The sequence below is a fragment of the Nerophis lumbriciformis genome, linkage group LG35 (genome assembly GCF_033978685.3).
Source record: "Nerophis lumbriciformis linkage group LG35, RoL_Nlum_v2.1, whole genome shotgun sequence".
NCBI lineage: Eukaryota > Metazoa > Chordata > Actinopteri > Syngnathiformes > Syngnathidae > Nerophis > Nerophis lumbriciformis.
The window spans coordinates 6,051,046-6,072,832 of record NC_084582.2 but is presented as its reverse complement, the minus strand read 5'-3'; the positions used below and the strand labels follow the sequence as shown (position 1 = coordinate 6,072,832).

General features: G+C 40.0%; 1 protein-coding gene across 2 annotated transcripts in view; it reads right to left on the bottom strand.

The window, feature by feature from the left end:
- Positions 1-21,571, bottom strand: part of eda (ectodysplasin A) — a 62,203-nt gene extending 40,632 nt beyond the window's left edge. For both annotated transcript variants that reach the window (XM_061927945.2, XM_061927946.2), the window contains exon 1: positions 21,125-21,571. In XM_061927945.2, coding sequence (XP_061783929.2) covers positions 21,125-21,481 — 357 coding nt within the window. In that variant the 5' untranslated portion in view covers positions 21,482-21,571. The remainder of the gene's footprint in view (positions 1-21,124) is intronic.
- Between the last annotated feature and the right edge of the window lie 216 nt (positions 21,572-21,787).

The window sequence follows — 21,787 nt, the reverse complement described above, 5'->3', positions numbered from 1 at the left end:
TAGAGGGTCAGGGTTATAATAAGGCCATGCAGAATAAGGCATTAATAAGTGCTTAATAATGACTAGTTAAGAGCCAATATGTTACTAATTTGCATGTTAATAAGCAACTAATTAATGGTGAATATGTTCCCCATACTAAAGTGTTACCATGTTTTTTTTTACTGGTGCACAAAATGAACCGTGCATGAACATCACCTTGTTCAAACAACAAAACCAACACAGTGCATAAACTCACAACAAATTACACACCTGCAAATCAGTCTGACTTCTGCTGTCGCCGTATCCGTAATACGCCGATAGGGAGAAGTTTTTATTTACACGATGAGTCGGGTGTGTTTTGACCTCCGCCGAACCCCTGAGCCCGACTCACCGAACCCCTAGGGTTCGATCGAACCCAGGTTAAAAACCACTGCTCTAGACACTTGAAGTACATTGTACAATAAGCAGCAACAATTGAAAAATAGAGCAAAACGATATTATTAATTAGTAAATACATATATTGTTTTATAGTATAACATATTTGAATGCTTGTCTGTCAATATGCGATGAAGTGGCAACTTGTCCAGGGTGTACCATCCCTTCCGCCCGAGTGCAGCTGGGATAGGCTCAAGTCCCCCTGCGACCCCGGAAGGGACAAGCGGTAGAAAATGGATGGATGGATGTTTTTAAATGTGTGTATACGTTTTTTTTAGCCTTTTAAAAAAAATAAAAAAAATCATATCATCATAAACAATTACGCAAATAATAGGATGACGTCATGGTGACCGCGCCTCACCACACCCCCATTGCCAGAGGTATCTTGGCAATCCGGGGGAAACCCTGTAAATTATCAAAATAACATCTCTACATTTTAGTATACAGTACAATAAATTCAGCATCAAGGCTGAACACCATTGTATAAGAACCAACTACTTAGCACGCTCTACTGGTCGTATGGTGGCATGACATTTGTTGTAAAAATGTAATGTGTAAATAGAAATATCTGTGGAAAGAGTTTTTAAATTGGCACATTTTTGTAAATATAATCTAAATAGTCAGAATACCCATTTTGTTTAGCTCTCAACACTAAATTGTCCACTTATGTAAACAACACCTACCGTATTTTTCGGACTATAAGTCGCAGGTTTTTTCATAGTTAAGCCGGGCTCCAGTGCAATTTATATATGTTTTTTTCCTTCTTTATTATGCATTTTCGGCAGGTGCGACTTATACTCCGAAAAATACGGTACTTATTCCTAAATTGTAATGGGTGGAAATGAAGACTTTCACGTATTTCAAAGGATTTGTTTAAAATTCTGTAACAAGCTGCTTTAGAGAAAAATAATATTCAAAATACCCCTGGGAGTACCTTGTCTGAGGCTGAATTATATTCAACACTGCTCAATCTGACATCTGAATGAACTGTGACACGCTCTAAATGTGGTATCTGAAGTTGTTTTCACACAAGTCACACTTATGGAGTGCTGCTACTTTACAGTAAAACAAGCAGGAAACCTTGTGTCTGGCGTTTTCAAGGTAAAATATGCTTGGCTTTCCTAGTAATTTGTTTGTACATTTCAGTTGTTTCACATCTCCGTATACCAGTGGCGGGCTGTGCGTTTCCCACCTAGGCCTTCAGTCATGTCCGACTTCAGTGATTACCTCTCAAAATACCATAATTTATGTGCCCACATGACCATAGCTGGAGAAATACTATACAGAAACACATTTACGCACTACCGTGCATTGAATCTCATCAACAGTGTACAAAACGGGTTATTTTCTGGCGCATTTAAAAATCAATAAATCCGCGTCAGCAATTGAAACATATCTTATGTGGTACTGTCAAAATTAAAATGGCAAAAAAATAGGGATGTCCGATAAGATCGAACTGCCGATGTTATCGGCCGATAAATGCTTTAAAATGTAATATCGGAAATTATCGGTATCGGTTTCAAAAAGTAAAATGTATGACTTTTTAAAACGCCGCTGTGTACACGGACATGGGGAGAAGTACAGAGCGCCAATAAACCTTAAAAGGCACTGCCTTTGCGTGCCGCCCCAGTCACATAATATCTACGGCTTTTCACACACACAAGTGAATTTAAGGCGTACTTGGTCAACAGCCATACAGGTCACACTGAGGGTGGCCGTATAAACAACTTTAACACTGTTACAAATATGCGCCACACCGTGAACCCACACCAAACAAGAATGGCAAACACATTTCGGGAGAACATCCGCACCGTAACACAACATAAACACAACAGAACAAATACCCAGAAACCTTTGCAGCACTAACTCTTCCGGGACGCTACAATATACACCCCCTGCTACGCCCCCGCCCCACCTCAACCTCCTCGTGCCCTCTCAGGGAGAGCATGTCCCAAATTCCAAGCTGCTGTTTTGAGACTTTCGGTGCTGAAAACCTAAATGCTTTCTTGCCCAGTTCAGTTCTTACTTTGGGGACGACAATTGCAGAACATTCATTGAACGCTACCCCTACCCCCTGCCCCCTCACCCCAACCCCGCCCACCTCAACCTCCTCATGCTCTCTCAGGGAGAGCATGTCCCAAATTCCAAGCTGCTGTTTTGAGACATGTTAAAAAAAAATAATGCACTTTGTGACTTCAATAATAAATATGGCAGTGTCATGTTGGCATTTTTTTTCCATAACTTGAGTTGATTTATTTTGGAAAACCTTGTTACATTGTTTAATGCATCAAGCGGGGCATCACAACAAAATTAGGCATAATAATGTGTTAATTCCACGACAGTATATATCGGTATCGGTTGATATCGGAATCGGTAATCAAGAGTTTGAAAATATGGGATATCGGCAAAAAAGCCATTATCGGACATCTCTACAAAAAACATATTCAACGTGAAAAAATAAAGACATTAAATATTTGAACTCACAATTTGTAGAACCCATTCGACGCCGTACAGCCCCTCATAGTTGGTTGATTTGAGTGGAAAAGGCGGGCATTTCCCCATTTCTTTGCCGACCGCGTCTCACGACATGTAGTTTCTCTTAAGCATCCTTCTTGAAAATGGCCTTGCAAATATATATCTGCCACCTAATCAACATGTTGCTCTCCTTCTTTGTGAGTTCCGGCAAGTTTTCTGTGGCTTCCTATGGCTCCTGTGCCATTTCCTGTTTTCGCAACTTGTGATTGGATACTCACTTGCGACTCCCAAGTGAGTATCCAATCACAGCGTAAGGCCAGCTAGAAGGCCTTACTGACAACAACTCGTGATCTGATTGGCTATCGTAACTGTCTATCACCTGTATGTGTCCCTTCACCGACAGTTAATCGTTGATTCTGAAGGCCCCGGGCAGATTTCGTACAGCATGGCAACATAAGCCAGCTGAATTCTGATTGGATACAAACTGTAACCTAAAAACAACAGCATAATATGACATGAAGATAATATGAATACTTTTAGATATTTAGTAGAGATGTCCGATAATGGCTTTTTTGCCGATATTGTCCAACTCTTAATTACCGATTCCGATATCAACCGATACCAATATATACAGTCGTGGAATTAACACATTGTTATGCCTAATTTTGTTGTGATGCCCCGCTGGATGCATTAAACCAGTGGTTCTCGACCTTTTTTCAGTGATGTACCCCCTGTGAAATTTTTTTTAAATTCAAGTACCCCCTAATCAGAGCAAAGCATTTTTGGTTGAAAAAAAAGAGATAAAGAAGCAAAATACAGCACAATGTCATCAGTTTCTGATTTATTAAATTGTATAACAGTGCAAAATATTGCTCATTTGTAGTGGTCTTTCTTGAACTATTTGGAAAAAAAGATGGGTTTTTATTTATATTTATAAAGGATTTTTGAATTGTTGCTATTTTTTTAGAATATTTAAAAAAAAATCTCACGTACCCCTTGGCATACCTTAAAGTACCCCCATTTGAGAACCACTGCATTAAACAATGTAAGAAGGTTTTCCAAAATAAATCAACTCAAGTTATGGAAACAAATGACAAATGCCAACATGGCACTGCCATATTTATTATTGAAGTCACTAAGTGCATTATTTTTTTTAACATGCCTCAAAACAACAGATTGGAATTTGGGACATGCTCTCCCTTAGAGAGCATGGGGGGGGGGGGGGTAGCAGGGGGTGTATATTGTAGTGTCCCGGAAGAGTTAGTGCTGCAAGGGTTTCTGGGTATTTGTTCTGTTGTGTTTATGTTGTGTTACGGTGCGGATGTTCTCCCGAAATGTGTTTGTCATTCTTGTTTGGTGTGGGTTCACAGTGTGGCGCATATTTGTAACAGTGTTAAAGTTGTTTATACGGCCACCCTCAGTGTGACCTGTTTGGCTGTTGAAAAGCCGTAGATATTATGTGACTGGGCCGGCACGCAAAAGTAGTGCCTTTAAGGTTTATTGGCCCTCTGTACTTCTCCCTACGTCCGTGTACACAGCGGTGTTCTAAAAAGTCATACATTTTACTTTTTCAAACAGATACCGATAATTTTGAAACAGATACCGATAATTTCCGATATTACATTTTAAAGCATTTATCGGCCGATAATTATCGGCAGTCCTATATTATCGGACATCCCTAATATTCAGGGAAAGTAAATAAAAAAAATACTTTTATCTTTAATTATGATCATGATTTCTGGTTATGTTAGGCCAGCAGAGAAGGCCTTGCTGGCCCTGTCGGCACACCACTGCCGTATACCTATCTATTTAAATTGCATACCTGCCAACTTTTTAAATCAGAAAAACCTAGTAGCCAGGGTCCAGGGGCCGCAGGCCCCGGTAGGTCCAGGACAAAGTCCTGGTGGGGGGCTCAGGCTTCGCCCCCCCGACGCAAAATGATTATTAGCATTCAGACAGGTTAAAATGTTGCTAAAACCATCACTTTTCTATCAGTCACAGTGACTTTTCAAAACAAAAATATTACAGCAAAAATCATATGGGTTGATTGACATGTTTATTCTGTAAGCTAACTTCAATAGTTTGAAATTATTTTGACAGTTAATGCCAGTTATCCTGTCAACCTTTCACAAGACTTCAATTTGTTAATTGAAAGTATAAACAGTATAAACACTTTTTACAGTAAACAAATGGTAAAACAGTACTAAACAATTCCATTAAAAAAAAATTGGTGTCATTATTAACTTTCTGTCCAAGCTTGTATAATCTACTGCCTTGTTCAATTGTATAAAATAGTCTGTGCCTAAAATTCACATTTCTATCACAATTATCATACTGTAAACATGGTAAGCTAACTTCATTAAAATTAATAGTCCTGTCAATAGCATGGAATTACAATTCAAATGTAGTTTTTTTTGTAAGCCTTTCAAAAGAATTCAAAATATGAAAAATTAATGAAAATTAATTTAAGCCATCAGACACTTGAAAAGTGGCACATCACATCTCTAATGCAATCATTTGAACTTTTCAACAGAAATAGCACTGCAAAAATATTAAGGACATACTTCTGTATTTTGGTAGTTATGCTGTCAACATTTAACAAGATTTCTTCAACTTGGACTTGAAAGCATAAATAGTATAAACACTTTTAACAGTATAACAGTACTAAACAATTAACGTGTCATTACCTTTTTGTGGCTAAAATCCGAAAAACGTTGAAAGTTTTCCACTTGTATCGCTAGCAACGGCATTAGACTTGTGTTTTTTTGTCCCAACGTGGTCTTTTACATCGCTAATTCCTCCGTGTCCGATCGAAAAATCTTGTCTGCACAAGGTGCAATTCGCGTAGTTTTCACCCTTTTTGGAACGGATAACTATTCCCGGATAGGCTTTTGAATATTCTTCACGGAATGACTGCAGTTTTCTTTTCGGTTTAAGACTCGTTTGCGATTTTTCTCCGGCTGATTCCATGATCGTTCGCTCGTTTGGAAACAATGACAACAGGTGCCTCGTGCTTGGCAGCGGTGCTATAAATAGCCTCGCGCATTTTAAAAAAATATTTTTTTTTTAATGAATGAAAAAACGTATTTTTTATCACTGCAACCGTAACCCGGAATAGGTTGATGAAAACCGTACTAATTACGGGAAAACCGGAGTAGTTGGCAGGTATGAAATTGTAGCATTGCTGCTAACATGCCTTTGATGGAGACTTCAGTGAACAATCCATAAGCAAAAAATTCTTCAAAGGGAAAGTCTCAAAAGCTAGCAAGTGCAGCAGCTGCGTCCAAGCGCCACATGCTCCTGTTTCTCCAACTATGTAAACTGTGGGATGTGTAATCAGAGTTGTTTAATGCAGACATCTGGAAAGGACAGCATCACAGTGCTGTTAAATATTTACAGCTGGCCCACAGTCTTTCACATCTTGAAGCGTCACCATCTGGATGGAATACTCGTCCCATCTCCTTTGGCTTAATCCCGGGAAACCTCCACTATCTAAAATAGGCTTAGCAAAAGACAGACTAAATTGAGAGTCATCGCTAAGGAAAACGTTACAAAGCCAACACGAGCGTCAACAGACCCACAGCCGTACTTTCTTTCCTATTATCCTGCTTGTTTCCCGTGGCTTCAACTTCCATGAAAAACAAAATGATCTCGCGCAGCTTCCAGTCCGCTGGTCTTTCGCAACAGTCGGGAAACATCAGCGTGACAGGCAGCCCGGCGAGTCGCATGTCACGTGGTTCAATTAAATAGACATGAGAGAGATTGGACATGAAGATGTCAGGGAAGGCACGGCACCTAAACAACAGCAGGGTCGGATGCACTAATGCTTTTTGTTTTTGTAATTTTAGTACACCACAGTGTACTAAAATTGATTATTTTAGTCATCGAGTGATCTATTGATTACCGTATTTTTCGGACTATAAATCGCAGTTTTTTCCATAGTTTGGGGGGTGCGACTTATACTCAGGAGCGACTTATGTGTGAAATTATTACCACATTACCGTAAAATATCAAATAATGTTATTTAGCTCATTCACGATTCTGTTCATAACTTTTATGGACAGAATTTCTAGGCGCAGTCAAGGCGTTGAGGGGATCCGGTTTTGGTGGCTGCAGGATTAGGTCTCTGCTTTTTGCGGATGATGTGGTCCTGATGGCTTCATCTGGCCAGGATCTTCAGCTCTCACTGGATCGGTTCGCAGCTGAGTGTGAAGCGACTGGGATGAGAATCAGCACCTCCAAGTCCGAGTCCATGGTTCTCGCCCGGAAAAGGGTGGAGTGCCATCTCCGGGTTGGGGGGGGAGACCCTGCCCCAAGTGGAGGAGTTCAAGTACCTAGGAGTCTTGTTCACGAGTGGAGGAAGAGTGGATCGTGAGATCGACAGGCGGATCGGTGCGGCGTCTTCAGTAATGCGGACGCTGTATCGATCCGTTGTGGTGAAGAAGGAGCTGAGCCGGAAGGCAAAGCTCTCAATTTACCGGTCGATCTACGTTCCCATCCTCACCTATGGTCATGAGCTTTGGGTTATGACCGAAAGGACAAGATCACGGGTACAAGCGGCCGAAATGAGTTTCCTCCGCCGGGTGGCGGGGCTCTCCCTTAGAGATAGGGTGAGAAGCTCTGCCATCCGGGAGGAGCTCAAAGTAAAGCCGCTGCTCCTCCACATCGAGAGGAGCCAGATGAGGTGGTTCGGGCATCTGGTTAGGATGCCACCCGAACGCCTCTCTAGGGAGGTGTTTAAGGCACGTCCGACCGGTAGGAGGCCGCGGGGAAGACCCAGGACACGTTGGGAAGACTATGTCTCTCGGCTGGCCTGGGAACGCCTCGGGGTCCCACAGGAAGAGCTGGACGAAGTGGCTGGGGAGAGGGAAGTCTGGGCTTCCCTGCTTAGGCTGCTGCCCCCGCGACCCGACCTCGGATAAGCGGAAGAAGATGGATGGATGGATGGATGAATGCTAATAATCATTTTGCGTCGGGGGGCGAACCTGAACCCCCCACCAGGACTTTGTCCTGGACCTACCGGGGCCTGCGGCCCCTGGACCCTGGCTACTAGGTTTTTCTGATTTCAAAAGTTGGCAGGTATGTAAATCCCATTTAGTGGTTATTTCAGGGACATTTTTTTTTAATTTATAAACTAAAAAATTATTTGAACAATAAGTGCACGCAGAGTTTTTTAGTACATGTTGTTTCTGATGAGTTGAATCAGTTTTTTTTCTTATTAAATTTGTCTGTGTGTTTATTCTCCCAGTTGGGACCAATACAGTAGTTCAGTCACAACGACATGCTGTGATTGCCTGCGGGTTCGCATTGAGGGCAGGATTGCTGGTGAGCTGCAGCAGTTAGTGAGACTAAAGTCTGTCCCTGAAGTTACTGCTCCTTGTAAATCTTGTTTTAATTCCTATGCTAGTGTTAGCCATATTTCATTCTTCTGGGCTCCACTTCCAGCTGTGTGAGGGGGAAGAGGCACAGCGCTGATTGAACATTAATTACGTCGTGACGAGCCTGACTTTCGCCCCGGTGGACAGGGATGGTCGCCCACACACGTACATAAACACACACACACATGGCCATCATCAATAGAGGCGGATTGTTCCGTGCAGGATTACACCAAGCACCGTTGCATCCCTACAGTTTACTACTGCGGTATCTTTTCACAAACATTTCAGCCATGTTTGATCAAGGAAATATATGCCAACAGCTGATCACCGTGAACAACAGTGATCAGCTGTTGAGACGCTAGCTGTCCAAAGTCGGGACCCAAGGTGGACCACTCATCTGTTCATCAGTTGCGGACGTCTCTGCGCTGCTGACCTGTCTCCGCTCAAGATGATCTCCTACTGGCCCTACTATGGACTGGACTCTCACTATTATGTTAGATCCACTATGGACTGGACTCTCACTATTATGTTAGATCCACTATGGACTGTACTCTCACTATTATGTTAGATCCACTATGGACTGGACTCTCACTATTATGTTAGATCCACTATGGACTGTACTCTCACTATTATGTTAGATCCACTATGGACTGGACTCTCACTATTATGTTAAATCCACTATGGACTGGACTCTCACTATTATCTTAGATCCACTATGGACTGGACTCTCACTATTATGTTAGATCCACTATGGACTGGACTCTCACTATTATCTTGGATCCACTATGGACTGGACTCTCACTATTATGTTAAATCCACTATGGACTGGACTCTCACTATTATCTTAGATCCACTATGGACTGGACTCTCACAATATGGGGTCCCCACATATGCGGTCCCCACCAAGGTTTCTCATTGTCATCCCATTGGGTTGAGTTTTTTTCTTGCCCTGATGTGGGATCTGAGCCGAGGATGTCGTTGTGGCTTGTGCAGCCCTTTGAGACACTCGTGATTTAAGGCTATATAAGTAAACATTGATTGATTGATGGATTGATTGATCAAACTTAAACTAATCACGACCATCGATCACGATCATATACCGTATTTTTCGGACTATAAGTGGCAGTTTTTTTCATAGTTTGGCCGGGGGTGCGACTTATACTCAAGAGCGACTTATGTGTGAAATTATTAACACATTACCGTAAAATATCAAATATTATTTAGCTCATTCATTTAAGAGACTAGACGTATAAAATTTCATGGGATTTAGCGATTAGGAGTGACAGATTGTTTGGTAAACGTATAGCATGTTCTATATGTTATAGTTATTTGAATGACTCTTACCATAATATGTTACGTTAACATACCAGGCACGTTCTCAGTTGGTTATTTATGCCTCATATAACGTACACTTATTCAGCCTGTTGTTCACTATTCTTTATTTATTTTAAATTGCCTTTCAAATGTCTATTCTTGGTGTTGGCTTTTATCAAATAGATTTCCCCCTAAAATGCGACTTATTCTCCAGTGCGACTTATATATGTTTTTTTTTCCTTCTTTATTATGCATTTTTCGGCCGGTGCGACTTATACTCCGGAGCGACTTATACTCCGTAAAATACGGTAGTTTGTTAGATTAATCAATTAATCGGCTAATCGGATAAAACACACTTTATAGCTTCAATGCGTATTTTAGGGCAAATACCGTATTTTTCGGACTATAAGTCGCAGTTTTTTTCATAGTTTGGGGGGGTGCTACTTAAACTCAGGAGCGACTTATGTGTGAAATTATTAACACATTACCGTAAAATATCAAATAATATTATTTATCTCATTCACTTAAGAGACCAGACGTATAAGATTTCATGGGATTTAGCGATTAGGAGTGACAGATTGTTTGGTAAACGTATAGCATGTTCTATATGTTATAGTTATTTGAATGACTCTTACCATAATATGTTACGTTAACATACCAGGCACGTTCTCAGTTGGTTATTTATGCCTCATATAACGTACACTTATTCAGCCTGTTGTTCACTATTCTTTATTTATTTTTAATTGCCTTTCAAATGTCTATTCTTGGTGTTGGGTTTTATCAAATAAATTTCCCCCAAAAAATGCGACTTATACTCCAGTGCGACTTATATATGTTTTTTTCCTTCTTTATTATGCATTTTCGGCCGGTGCGACTTATACTCCGGAGCGACTTATACTCCGTAAAATACGGTAGTTTGTTAGATTAATCAATTAATCGGCTAATCGGATAAAACACACTTTATAGCCTCAATGCGTATTTTAGGGCAAATACCGTATTTTTCGGACTAGAAGTTGCAGTTTTTTTCATAGTTTGGCCGGGGGTGCGACTTATACTCAAGAGCGACTTATGTGTGAAATTAACACATTACCGTAAAATATCAAATAATATTATTTAGCTCATTCACGTAAGAGACTAGACGTATAAGATTTCATGGGATTTAGCGATTAGGAGTGACAGATTGTTTGGTAAACGTATAGCATGTTCTATATGTTATAGTTATTTGAATGACTCTTACCATAATATGTTACGTTAACATACCAGGCACGTTCTCAGTTGGTTATTTATGCCTCATATAACGTACACTTATTCAGCCTGTTGTTCGCTATTCTTTATTTATTTTTAATTGCCTTTCAAATGTCTATTCCTGGTGTTGGGTTTTATCAAATAAATTTCCCCCAAAAAATGCGACTTATATTCCAGTGCGACTTATATGTTTTTTTTCCTTCTTTATTATGCATTTTTCGGCCGGTGCGACTTATACTCCGTAAAATACGGTAGTTTGTTAGATTAATCAATTAATCGGCTAATCGGATAAAACACACTTTATAGCTTCAATGCGTATTTTAGGGCAAATACCGTATTTTTCGGACTATAAGTCGCAGTTTTTTTCATAGTTTGGGGGGGTGCTACTTAAACTCAGGAGCGACTTATGTGTGAAATTATTTACACATTACCGTAAAATATCAAATAACATTATTTAGCTCATTCACGTAAGAGACTAGACGTATAAGATTTCATGGGATTTAGCGATTAGGAGTGACAGATTGCTTGGTAAACGTATAGCATGTTCTATATGTTATAGTTATTTGAATGACTCTTACCGTAATATGTTACGTTAACATACCAGGCACGTTCTCAGTTGGTTATTTATGCCTCATATAACGTACACTTATTCAGCCTGTTGTTCACTATTCTTTATTTATTTTAACTTGCCTTTCAAATGTCTATTCTTGGTGTTGGGTTTTATCAAATACATTTCCCCCAAAAATGCGACTTATATATGTTTTTTTCCTTCTTTATTATGCATTTTCGGCCGGCGCGACTTATACTCCGGAGCGACTTATACTCCGAAAAATACGGTAATCGCCCAGCCCTAAATATGATCGTTGGTTATGTGGGCAGATAATTATTGTAATAATAATTTGACCAGAAGGACCAGAGGATTTTCCTCGGCCATTTCCCATAGCTAATTATAAGTCCAGAAAAATAATATCCCTGCACTGTCAGAAATATGGATAGTGTTGTTCAGTCATCAACACTATTGTACCCCACCGGGCTAATAATTGGACTTCAGGTAATTATAGATTTTCCTAAAAGTGTCAAAAGGTACAAAGACCTACAGTACGCCAGTGACGAGCCATTGTACACCTTAAAGTAGAATGTGACGATGACATGTTGAATCGGAGTAAAGAGGTTACACAACCATGAACAAAAGAGCCATTGGTGTGTGTAATGCAACATGTTGATGGAACTAGGAGAGTGTGTGGCGGTGGTATATTGTGAAGCAGCGAAATTAGACTAGCTGGTAGTGGTGGAGGGAGAGTGTTCCAAGGCAACAAACAACACAATGACAAATTAAAACATCCGCCACCTCACATCAAAACACATGTGAGGTGAGCCTGGTTCCACTCCCAACTGCACCATCTCACTGCCAATGAATGTCAATCCAGCCTGGGGCTCTGCACCTGCTTCGTTTTCTGACCACCTGTTCCAGGACATTGACTTGACTCTCTTTGGGGAGAGTTTCAGCATCAGTTTGGAAGCAACACACTGGTGTTTAAATGTGATTTGAATGAGCAGATAATAAAGCCGGAGCACAGTGAAACCTACGGGTCAATTCGGAGTACAACTGAAATAATATAAGCCTTCAAAGCTTTAAGACAGTGATTTAATATTGCTCAGTCTTTGACCTTTCAATGTTTACCAGTAGCAATGATGGCAAAGAGAAAATGCGTGATGACAAACCGGGAAGTGAATTTATTGAATTTGCAGTGAAATATCTTCCTGGGTAGAATTATTTGAATGATACAATAGGGGTGTAAAGGTACACAAAAATTTCGGTTCGGTACGTACCTCGGTTTAGAGTAGGGATGTCCCGATCCGATATTTGGATCGGATCGGCCGCCGATATTTGCCAAAAAATGCGTATCGGCAAGGCATGGGAAAATGCCGATCCAGATCCAGTTTAAAAAAAACCACCGGTCCGTGTTTTCCAACGCACCGATTTAAATAATACATTCCACTTTTCTGCTGCTCCCTAAATTCCGTTCCGCATTTTCCAGCACACCTTCAACACATCCACAGGTCTGTGGATTCTCACGCAGTTGCTTTTAGCTGCTGGCATTACACGACAGGCTCTTCTCACTTTTTCCTGTGTCTCCCTCTCACAGACAGCAAGCGCACCTTCTTACACACGTCACATACATAGAGGTAGCAGCATGGCTAACGTTAGCTGTGACGCTAGCGCAGCCGTGTGACCTACGTTCCCTCTAAGGTGCGCGCCTGTGCGCATAGCAATTATATGCCACGCACAAAATCAAATAAAAAAATAAGCGCATAACAATTTTCGACACACGGACACGACAGAGAAAACAGTTTTCGTCATCATTGTTCAAATATTGTGACGTCTGTCGAGACGCTTATCTCCATTCGGTGCCACACGTCCACACCATCAAAATGCCGAGGCAAAAATTTCCACATCAACACCGTATGAAAAAATTAGTGATTTTTTTAGTTGTGATTTCCTTCTCTGCATGAAAGTTTAAAAGTAGCATATATTAATGCAGTATGAAGAAGAATGTTTTAATGTAGACATGCAAGCCTTGAAAGAAAATTTTGAAAATCAAGACTACATTTCCTGCAAATGGGTGCATTTCTACCCTATATTTTAACTTTAGATTTATTCTCATATCAAACTCTTTTGGCTGTCTTTTTGACACTTACATCCGGCGCCCCCCCTCCACACCCTGGATTATAAATAATGTAAATAATTCAATGTGATTATCTTGTGTGATGACTGTATTATGATGATAGTATATATCTGTTGAAAAACTTATTGGGGTGTTACCATTTAGTGGTCAATTGTACGGAATATGTACTTCACTGTGCAACCTACTAATAAAAGTCTCAATCAATCAATCAAAACACATAGAATCATCATACTGCTGTGATTATATGCATCAAGTGTTCATTCAAGGCTAAGGCAAAATATCAAGATATATATCGTGTATCGCAATATGGCCTTAAAATATCGCAATATTAAAAAAAGGCCATATCGCCCAGCCCTAGTTTCAATGATGCCATTTCTGTTTGTCATGTATAATTTTGTCTATTTTGTGTTTATCCTTGAATAAACAGGTCAGTTTCTTGTTACCAACCATTGTGTATTATTCAAACTCCCCTAATTCAGCTGGCTAGTTGTTATCAAGAGTACTAAAACCCTTTTCAACATGATTCTGACAACTAAGTAGGCTAAATAACTTTAAACTTTAATACATGCTCGGATAGGCCAGTATCGGTCAGTATCGGTATCGGTCAGTATCGGTATCGGATCGGAAGTGCAAAAACAATATCGGTATCGGATCGGAAGTGCAAAAACCTGGATCGGGACATCCCTAGTTTAGAGGTCACGGTTCGGTTAATTTTCGGTACAGTAAGAAAACAACAAAATATAAATTTCTGGGTTATTTATTTACCAAATTTGCAAAATCTCCCACCAAAAATATTTTTTTCAGTGGAATATTTGATGTGAAGTAATCGGAACCTTGGATAGGTCAATAATTCATAATAACATTGATTTTGATTCAATATTATGTTTTGAGCAATGACAGTTTGAAAGAAAAAAAAACCAGCTTTGTTTTATTAGTCAACATTGCAACTTTTTCTAAATTACATTTAACCTTTAAGCTTTTTTGTTTCACTTTTGTTGTTTTTGTTTATTTTAATAGTATTTTTTAGAATGTGCCGTGGGCCTTTAAAACATTAGCTGTGGGCCTCCGGGGCACACTTTTGACACCCCTGCTATAGATAATAAAAAATTAAATCTGATAAATCTATGGATAAAAAGCAGAGCCTGGCGACGCATGCGTGTCTATCATAACTCTCTCTCTCTCTCTGTCTCTGCCCCTCCCTCACGAATGCTGCTGCGCGCGCACAATTTGTTTTGTTTTTAACCCCTTCTTAACCCTGAACGTACATTGAAAATACACGCAACCCTAACTCAAAATGCCGGACATTTGAGGCATTTAAGAAACTCCGCCGGGACAGCTCCGCAAAAGAGGACATATGGTCAGTCTATCGTAGCCCGTTAGCTGCTAGCATTCCGTGTGTTGTGCCTCAGTGTGCATCGTTTACACAACGTGCGTTACGCTACTTAATATGTCTGTGTGGAAACTCGTTCGGTACACCTCCGGACCGAACCGAAGCCCCCGTACCGTAACGGTTCAATTCAAATACACGTACCGTTACACCCTTATGATACAATGAAATACATACGATTTATACGCACATTTTTCCAGGCATGTGTTAATTTGAATACTGTGCAGTGTAGCTTAAAGCATAGTGGCTAATGACTATCATGAATGAATGAATGAATGAATGAATTACCGTATTTTTCGGAGTATAAGTCGCACCGGAGTATAAGTCGCACCTGCCAAAAATGCATAATAAAAAAGGAAAAAAAACATATATAAGTCGCACTGGAGCCCGGCCAAATTATGAAAAAAACTGCGACTTATAGTCCGAAAAATACGGTAATTTATTTATTTATTCCGGCAGACAGAAATATATAGCAACACTTCATCAATCAATCAATCAATCACTGTTTACTTATATAGCCCTAAATCACGAGTGTCTCAAAGGGCTGCACAAGCCACAACGACATCCTCGGCTCAGATCCCTTTGCAGTCAATTCAATTAAATATAAGTTGAAAAGGATTTGCAAATCATTGTATTCTGTTTTTATTTACGATTTACACAACGTGCCAACTTCACTGGTTTTGGGTTTTGTATAACATTTTGGGCAGGCCAAATGAAACGACTAAGCGGGCCGATATTGGCCCCCGGGCCCCACTTCTTTTTTTTTTTTGTCCTGTCCAGCTTCTCAGGTAAGTCACATACAGTAGTTGATGTAGATGCCCATATTGGCTGTTCAGATTTACTCTACAAAAGAGAAGTGTGGGATACTTCTCTTGTTGCCTTATATTTGTATTTGACTTTATTAAATGTATTTACGTATATTATCATTTGGTGCAGCCGGGCCGGAGCAGGAGGGGATAGAAAGAGGGAAAAAAAGGAAGACAGAGGGGGAAATTGTGGGGACAAGAAGGGGATAAGACAGAGAGACAAAAACAACAACAACAAACACAACAACAACAACAATAGAGCAACATCAGCAAATAGGATATGTACAAATATGATGGTAAAAGTGATAGCAATGAAGCAGTTAGTGAAATAAATAATAATAATACGGGCCCCACTTAAGGCACCCCTGTTCTAGCAATACAAGTGTCAAGACCCTTTGTAACACTAGTGTGCATTTTCTAAGAGAGCGCCATATAATCTAATCTACAAACCCCGTTTCCATATGAGTTGGGAAGTTGTGTTAGATGTAAATATAAATGGAATACAATGATTTGCAAATCATTTTCAACCCATATTCAGTTGATTATGCTACAAAGACAACATATTTGATGTTCAAACTGATAAACATTTTTTTTTTTGGCAAATAATCATTAACTTTAGAATTTGATGCCAGCAACACGTGACAAAGAAGTTGGGAAAGGTGGCAATAAATACTGATAAAGTTGAGGAATGCTCATCAAACACTTATTTGGAACATCCCACAGGTGTGCAGGCTAATTGGGAACAGGTGGGTGCCATGATTGGGTATAAAAACAGCTTTCCAAAAAATGCTCGGTCTTTCACAAGAAAGGATGGGGCGAAGTACACCCCTTTGTCCACAACTGCGTGAGCAAATAGTCAAACAGTTGAAGAACAACGTTTCTCAAAGTGCAATTGCAAGAAATTTAGGGATTTCAACATCTACGGTCCATAATATCATCAAAAGGTTCAGAGAATCTGGAGAAATCACTCCACGTAAGCGACATGGCCGGAAACCAACATTGAATGACCGTGACCTTCGATCCCTCAGACGGCACTGTATCAAAAACCGACTTCAATCTCTAAAGGATATCACCACATGGACTCAGGAACACTTCAGAAAACCACTGTCACTAAATACAGTTGGTCGCTACATCTGTAAGTGCAAGTTTGAGTTTGAGTTTATTTCGAACATGCAAGTATACAACATGATACATCACAATCTCCAGTTTCTCTTTTCAACATGTTCGAAAAGGAGTAGGAAGAAGCAGAGCTTATTTAATCCTACCCCTTTTCTTTTACATAACAGTTGCTAAAACTTTTGTTCACTTCCTGTTCTCAATTTATTCACAATATGCTCCATAAGTAATCACAATAAAATAAGTCAATAAATGACAATTGGTGAAGTAAGTTACATTTCATATGTTGAGATAAGTAAGATTATTTTGTGAGTGAAAGAATGAAAGAATGGATGAGTTAAATAAATCCAGAATGTTTATCATGGTTCTTCTTCTTTGTACTTTGTAAACACTTTAAGTTTGAAGAGTTTCTTGAAGTGGATCATATTAGTACATTGTTTGATTGCTTTGCTTAATCCATTCCATCATTTAATTCCACATACTGATATACTGAAGGTCTTAAGTGTTGTACGTGCATACAAATGTTTTAAATTACATTTCTCCCTAAGATTATATTTCTCCTCTTTTTTTGAGAAGAATTGTTGTATATTCTTGGGTAGCAGGTTATAGTTTGCTTTGTGTATAATTTTAGCTGTTTGCAAATTCACTATGTCGTAGAATTTCAGAATCTTTGATTCAATAAATAAAGGATTTGTGTGTTCTCTATATCCAACATGATGTATTATTCTAACTGATCTTTTTTGTAACACCGTTAATGAATGAAGTGTACTTTTGTAATTATTTCCCCATATTTCTGCACAATAACTCAGATATGGTAACACTAGTGAGCAGTAGAGAATATGAAGTGATTTTTTTGTCTAGAACATGTTTTGCTTTATTCATTATTGACGTGTTTCTTGCTACTTTATGTTGTATATTTTTTACGTGAGATTTCCAGTTCAATTTATCATCAATCATTATACCTAGAAATTTGGTTTCATTTACTCTTTCAATTTCTATTCCGTCTCTATTTGTATTTGTGTTTGACTTTCTCTTCTACTGTTACCAAATAGCATTATTTTAGTTTTACTGAGATTCAACGATAGTCTGTTTTTGTCAAACCATCTTTTTAATTTGTTCATTTCTTCTGTTATTATTTGTAGTATCTTCTGTGTGTTCTCTCCTGAACAAAACGCTGTTGTATCATCCGCAAATAATACTAACTTTAAATCTTTTGTAACTTTACAAATGTCATTTATATATAGATTGAATAATTTAGGTCCTAGTATTGATCCCTGAGGTACACCACAGGATATATTTAGCGTTGTAGAGGTGTGTTCGCCTACCTTCACGTATTGTTTCCTGTTCATTAGATAACTTCTTATCCAGTTTAAGACTAACCCTCTGATGCCATATCGTTCTAGTTTTTTGATTAAAATATTGTGATTAATTGTGTCAAATGCTTTAGTTAGATCCATAAAAACTGCTGCCGCACATTTTTTATTATCTATAGCATTGGTAATTTCTTCTGTAATTTCAATTAAAGCCATCGAAGTTGAAACATTAGCTCTGTATCCATATTGATTTTCTTCGAGTATTCTATTTTTATTTATGAACAGTTTTTCAATGATTTTAGAAAATTGTGGAAGTAAGGAAACAGGTCTATAGTTTGTAAATTGATGTTTAGAATTTGATGCCAGCAACACGTGACAAAGAAGTTGGGAAAGGTGGCAATAAATACTGATAAAGTTGAGGAATGCTCATCAAACACTTATTTGGAACATCCCACAGGTGTGCAGGCTAATTGGGAACAGGTGGGTGCCATGATTGGGTATAAAAACAGCTTCCCAAAAAATGCTCGGTCTTTCACAAGAAAGGATGGGGCGAGGTACACCCCTTTGTCCACAACTGCGTGAGCAAATAGTCAAACAGTTTAAGAACAACGTTTCTCAAAGTGCAATTGCAAGAAATTTAGGGATTTCAACATCTACGGTCCATAATATCATCAAAAGGTTCAGAGAATCTGGAGAAATCACTCCACGTAAGCAGCATGGCCGGAAACCAACATTGAATGATTCGATCCCTCAGACGGCACTGTATCAAAAACCGACATCAATCTCTAAAGGATATCACCACATGGGCTCAGGAACACTTCAGAAAACCACTGTCACTAAATAAAGTTGGTCGCTACATCTGTAAGTGCAAGTTAAAGCTCTACTATGCAAAGCGAAAGCCATTTATCAACAACACCCAGAAACGCCGCCGGCTTCTCTGGGCCTGAGCTCATCTAAGATGGACTCATGCAAAGTGGAAAAGTGTTCTGTGGTCTGACCGAGTCCACATTTCAAATTGTTTTTGGAAATATTCCACATCGTGTCATCCGGACCAAAGGGGAAGCGAAACCATCCAGACTGTTATCGACGCAAAGTTGAAAAGCCAGCATCTGTGATGGTATGGGTAACATACACATCTGTGAAATTCTATATTAATTATTATTTGCAAAAAAAATACAAGTTTATGAAGTTTGAACATCAAATATCTTGTCTTTGTAGTGCATTCAACTGAATATGGGTTGAAAAGGATTTGCGAATCATTGTATTCCGTTTATATTTACAGGTAAAAGCCAGTAAATTAGAATATTTTGAAAAACTTGATTTATTTCAGTAATTGCATTCAAAAGGTGTAACTTGTACATTATATTTATTCATTGCACACAGACTGATGCATTCAAATGTTTATTTCATTTAATTTTGATGATTTGAACTGGCAACAAATGAAAATCCAAAATTCCGTGTGTCACAAAATTAGAATATTACTTAAGGCTAATACAAAAAAGGGATTTTTAGAAATGTTGGCCAACTGAAAAGTATGAAAATGAAAAATATGAGCATGTACAATACTCAATACTTGGTTGGAGCTCCTTTTGCCTGAATTACTGCGTTAATGCGGCGTGGCATGGAGTCGATGAGTTTCTGGCACTGCTCAGGTGTTATGAGAGCCCAGGTTGCTCTGATAGTGGCCTTCAACGCTTCTGCGTTTTTGGGTCTGGCATTCTGCATCTTCCTTTTCACAATACCCCACAGATTTTCTATAGGGCTAAGGTCAGGGGAGTTGGCGGGCCAATTTAGAACAGAAATACCATGGTCCGTAAACCAGGCACGGGTAGATTTTGCGCTGTGTGCAGGCGCCAAGTCCTGTTGGAACTTGAAATCTCCATCTCCATAGAGCAGGTCAGCAGCAGGAAGCATGAAGTGCTCTAAAACTTGCTGGTAGACGGCTGCGTTGACCCTGGATCTCAGGAAACAGAGTGGACCGACACCAGCAGATGACATGGCACCCCAAACCATCACTGATGGTGGAAACTTTACACTAGACTTCAGGCAACGTGGATCCTGTGCCTCTCCTGTCTTCCTCCAGACTCTGGGACCTCGATTTCCAAAGGAAATGCAAAATTTGCATGGTTGGGTGATGGTTTGGGGTGCCATGTCATCTGCTGGTGTCGGTCCACTCTGTTTCCTGAGATCCAGGGTCAACGCAGCCGTCCACCAGCAAGTTTTAGAGCACTTCCTGCTTCCTGCTGCTGACCTGCTCTATGGAGATGGAGATTTCAAGTTCCAACAGGACTTGGCGCCTGCACACAGCGCAAAATCTACCCGTGCCTGGTTTACGGACCATGGTATTTCTGTTCTAAATTGGCCCGCCAACTCCCCTGACCTTAGCCCCATAGAAAATCTGTGGGGTATTGTGAAAAGGAAGATGCAGAATGCCAGACCCAAAAACGCAGAAGAGTTGAAGGCCACTATCAGAGCAACCTGGGCTCTCATAACACCTGAGCAGTGCCAGAAACTCATCGACTCCATGCCACGCCGCATTAACGCAGTAATTCAGGCAAAAGGAGCTCCAACCAAGTATTGAGTATTGTACATGCTCATATTTTTCATTTTCATACTTTTCAGTTGGCCAACATTTCTAAAAAATCCCTTTTTTGTATTAGCCTTAAGTAATATTCTAATTTTGTGACACACGGAATTTTGGATTTTCATTTGTTGCCACTTCAAATCATCAAAATTAAATGAAATAAACATTTGAATGCATCAGTCTGTGTGCAATGAATAAATATAATGTACAAGTTACACCTTTTGAATGCAATTACTGAAATAAATCAAGTTTTTCAAAAATATTCTAATTTACTGGCTTTTACCTGTACATCTAACTCAATTTCCCAACTCATATGGAAACGGGGTTTGTAGATGAGAGACGTGTTGATTCAATAGTGAGTAGTGGAAACATCCCACAACAAACCCCGACGGTGCTTTCATGTACCTCGGGATCATCTGTGGCGCGGCTGCTGCTGCTGCTGCTGCTGCCGGGGTCGAGCCGCGGGGGTCCGGGCGGGAGGACCGCAGACGCCGGGCTGGCCAAGTCACTCCCCACGAGTGTCAACATGGAGTCCCGCTTCTGGTGGATTAGTTCCCTTTTGACCTCGGAGCGCAGGTCCAAATAGCAGAGCAGGGTGACGGCGTGAAGGGAGAGTGACAGCGTGAATAATCCCAGGAAGAAGACGCTGCTGCTGCTGCTGCTGCTGCGGTTCCGGCACTTGGCGCTGCACGTGCAGGAGTCACCTCCGGGCATCACTTTACGCGGGAAATCCTCCACGGGTAGAACATCGAGTGCCATCATTGGACAAGTTAGACGCACTTTAACTCGGCATAATCCGCTATTTATTGACGTGGACACTCATACATGCAACAGCGGCGGCGGCAGGTCGGCGCGAACTTCTTCTGTAGTCATACTGTGGGACACGCCCACCTCTTCCCTGATTGGTCTGACGCTTCGAAGCCTCACACTCGGTGATAGTGCGACACCTAATGGACAATCTGTATGACACCTGTGGTTTATTAGCTAATGCTAAGGGCGCCGTCCATTAGGGGGCGCCACGCCAGTGCCACAAATGTTGGAGAAAAAAAAAACAAAAAAAAACAAAAA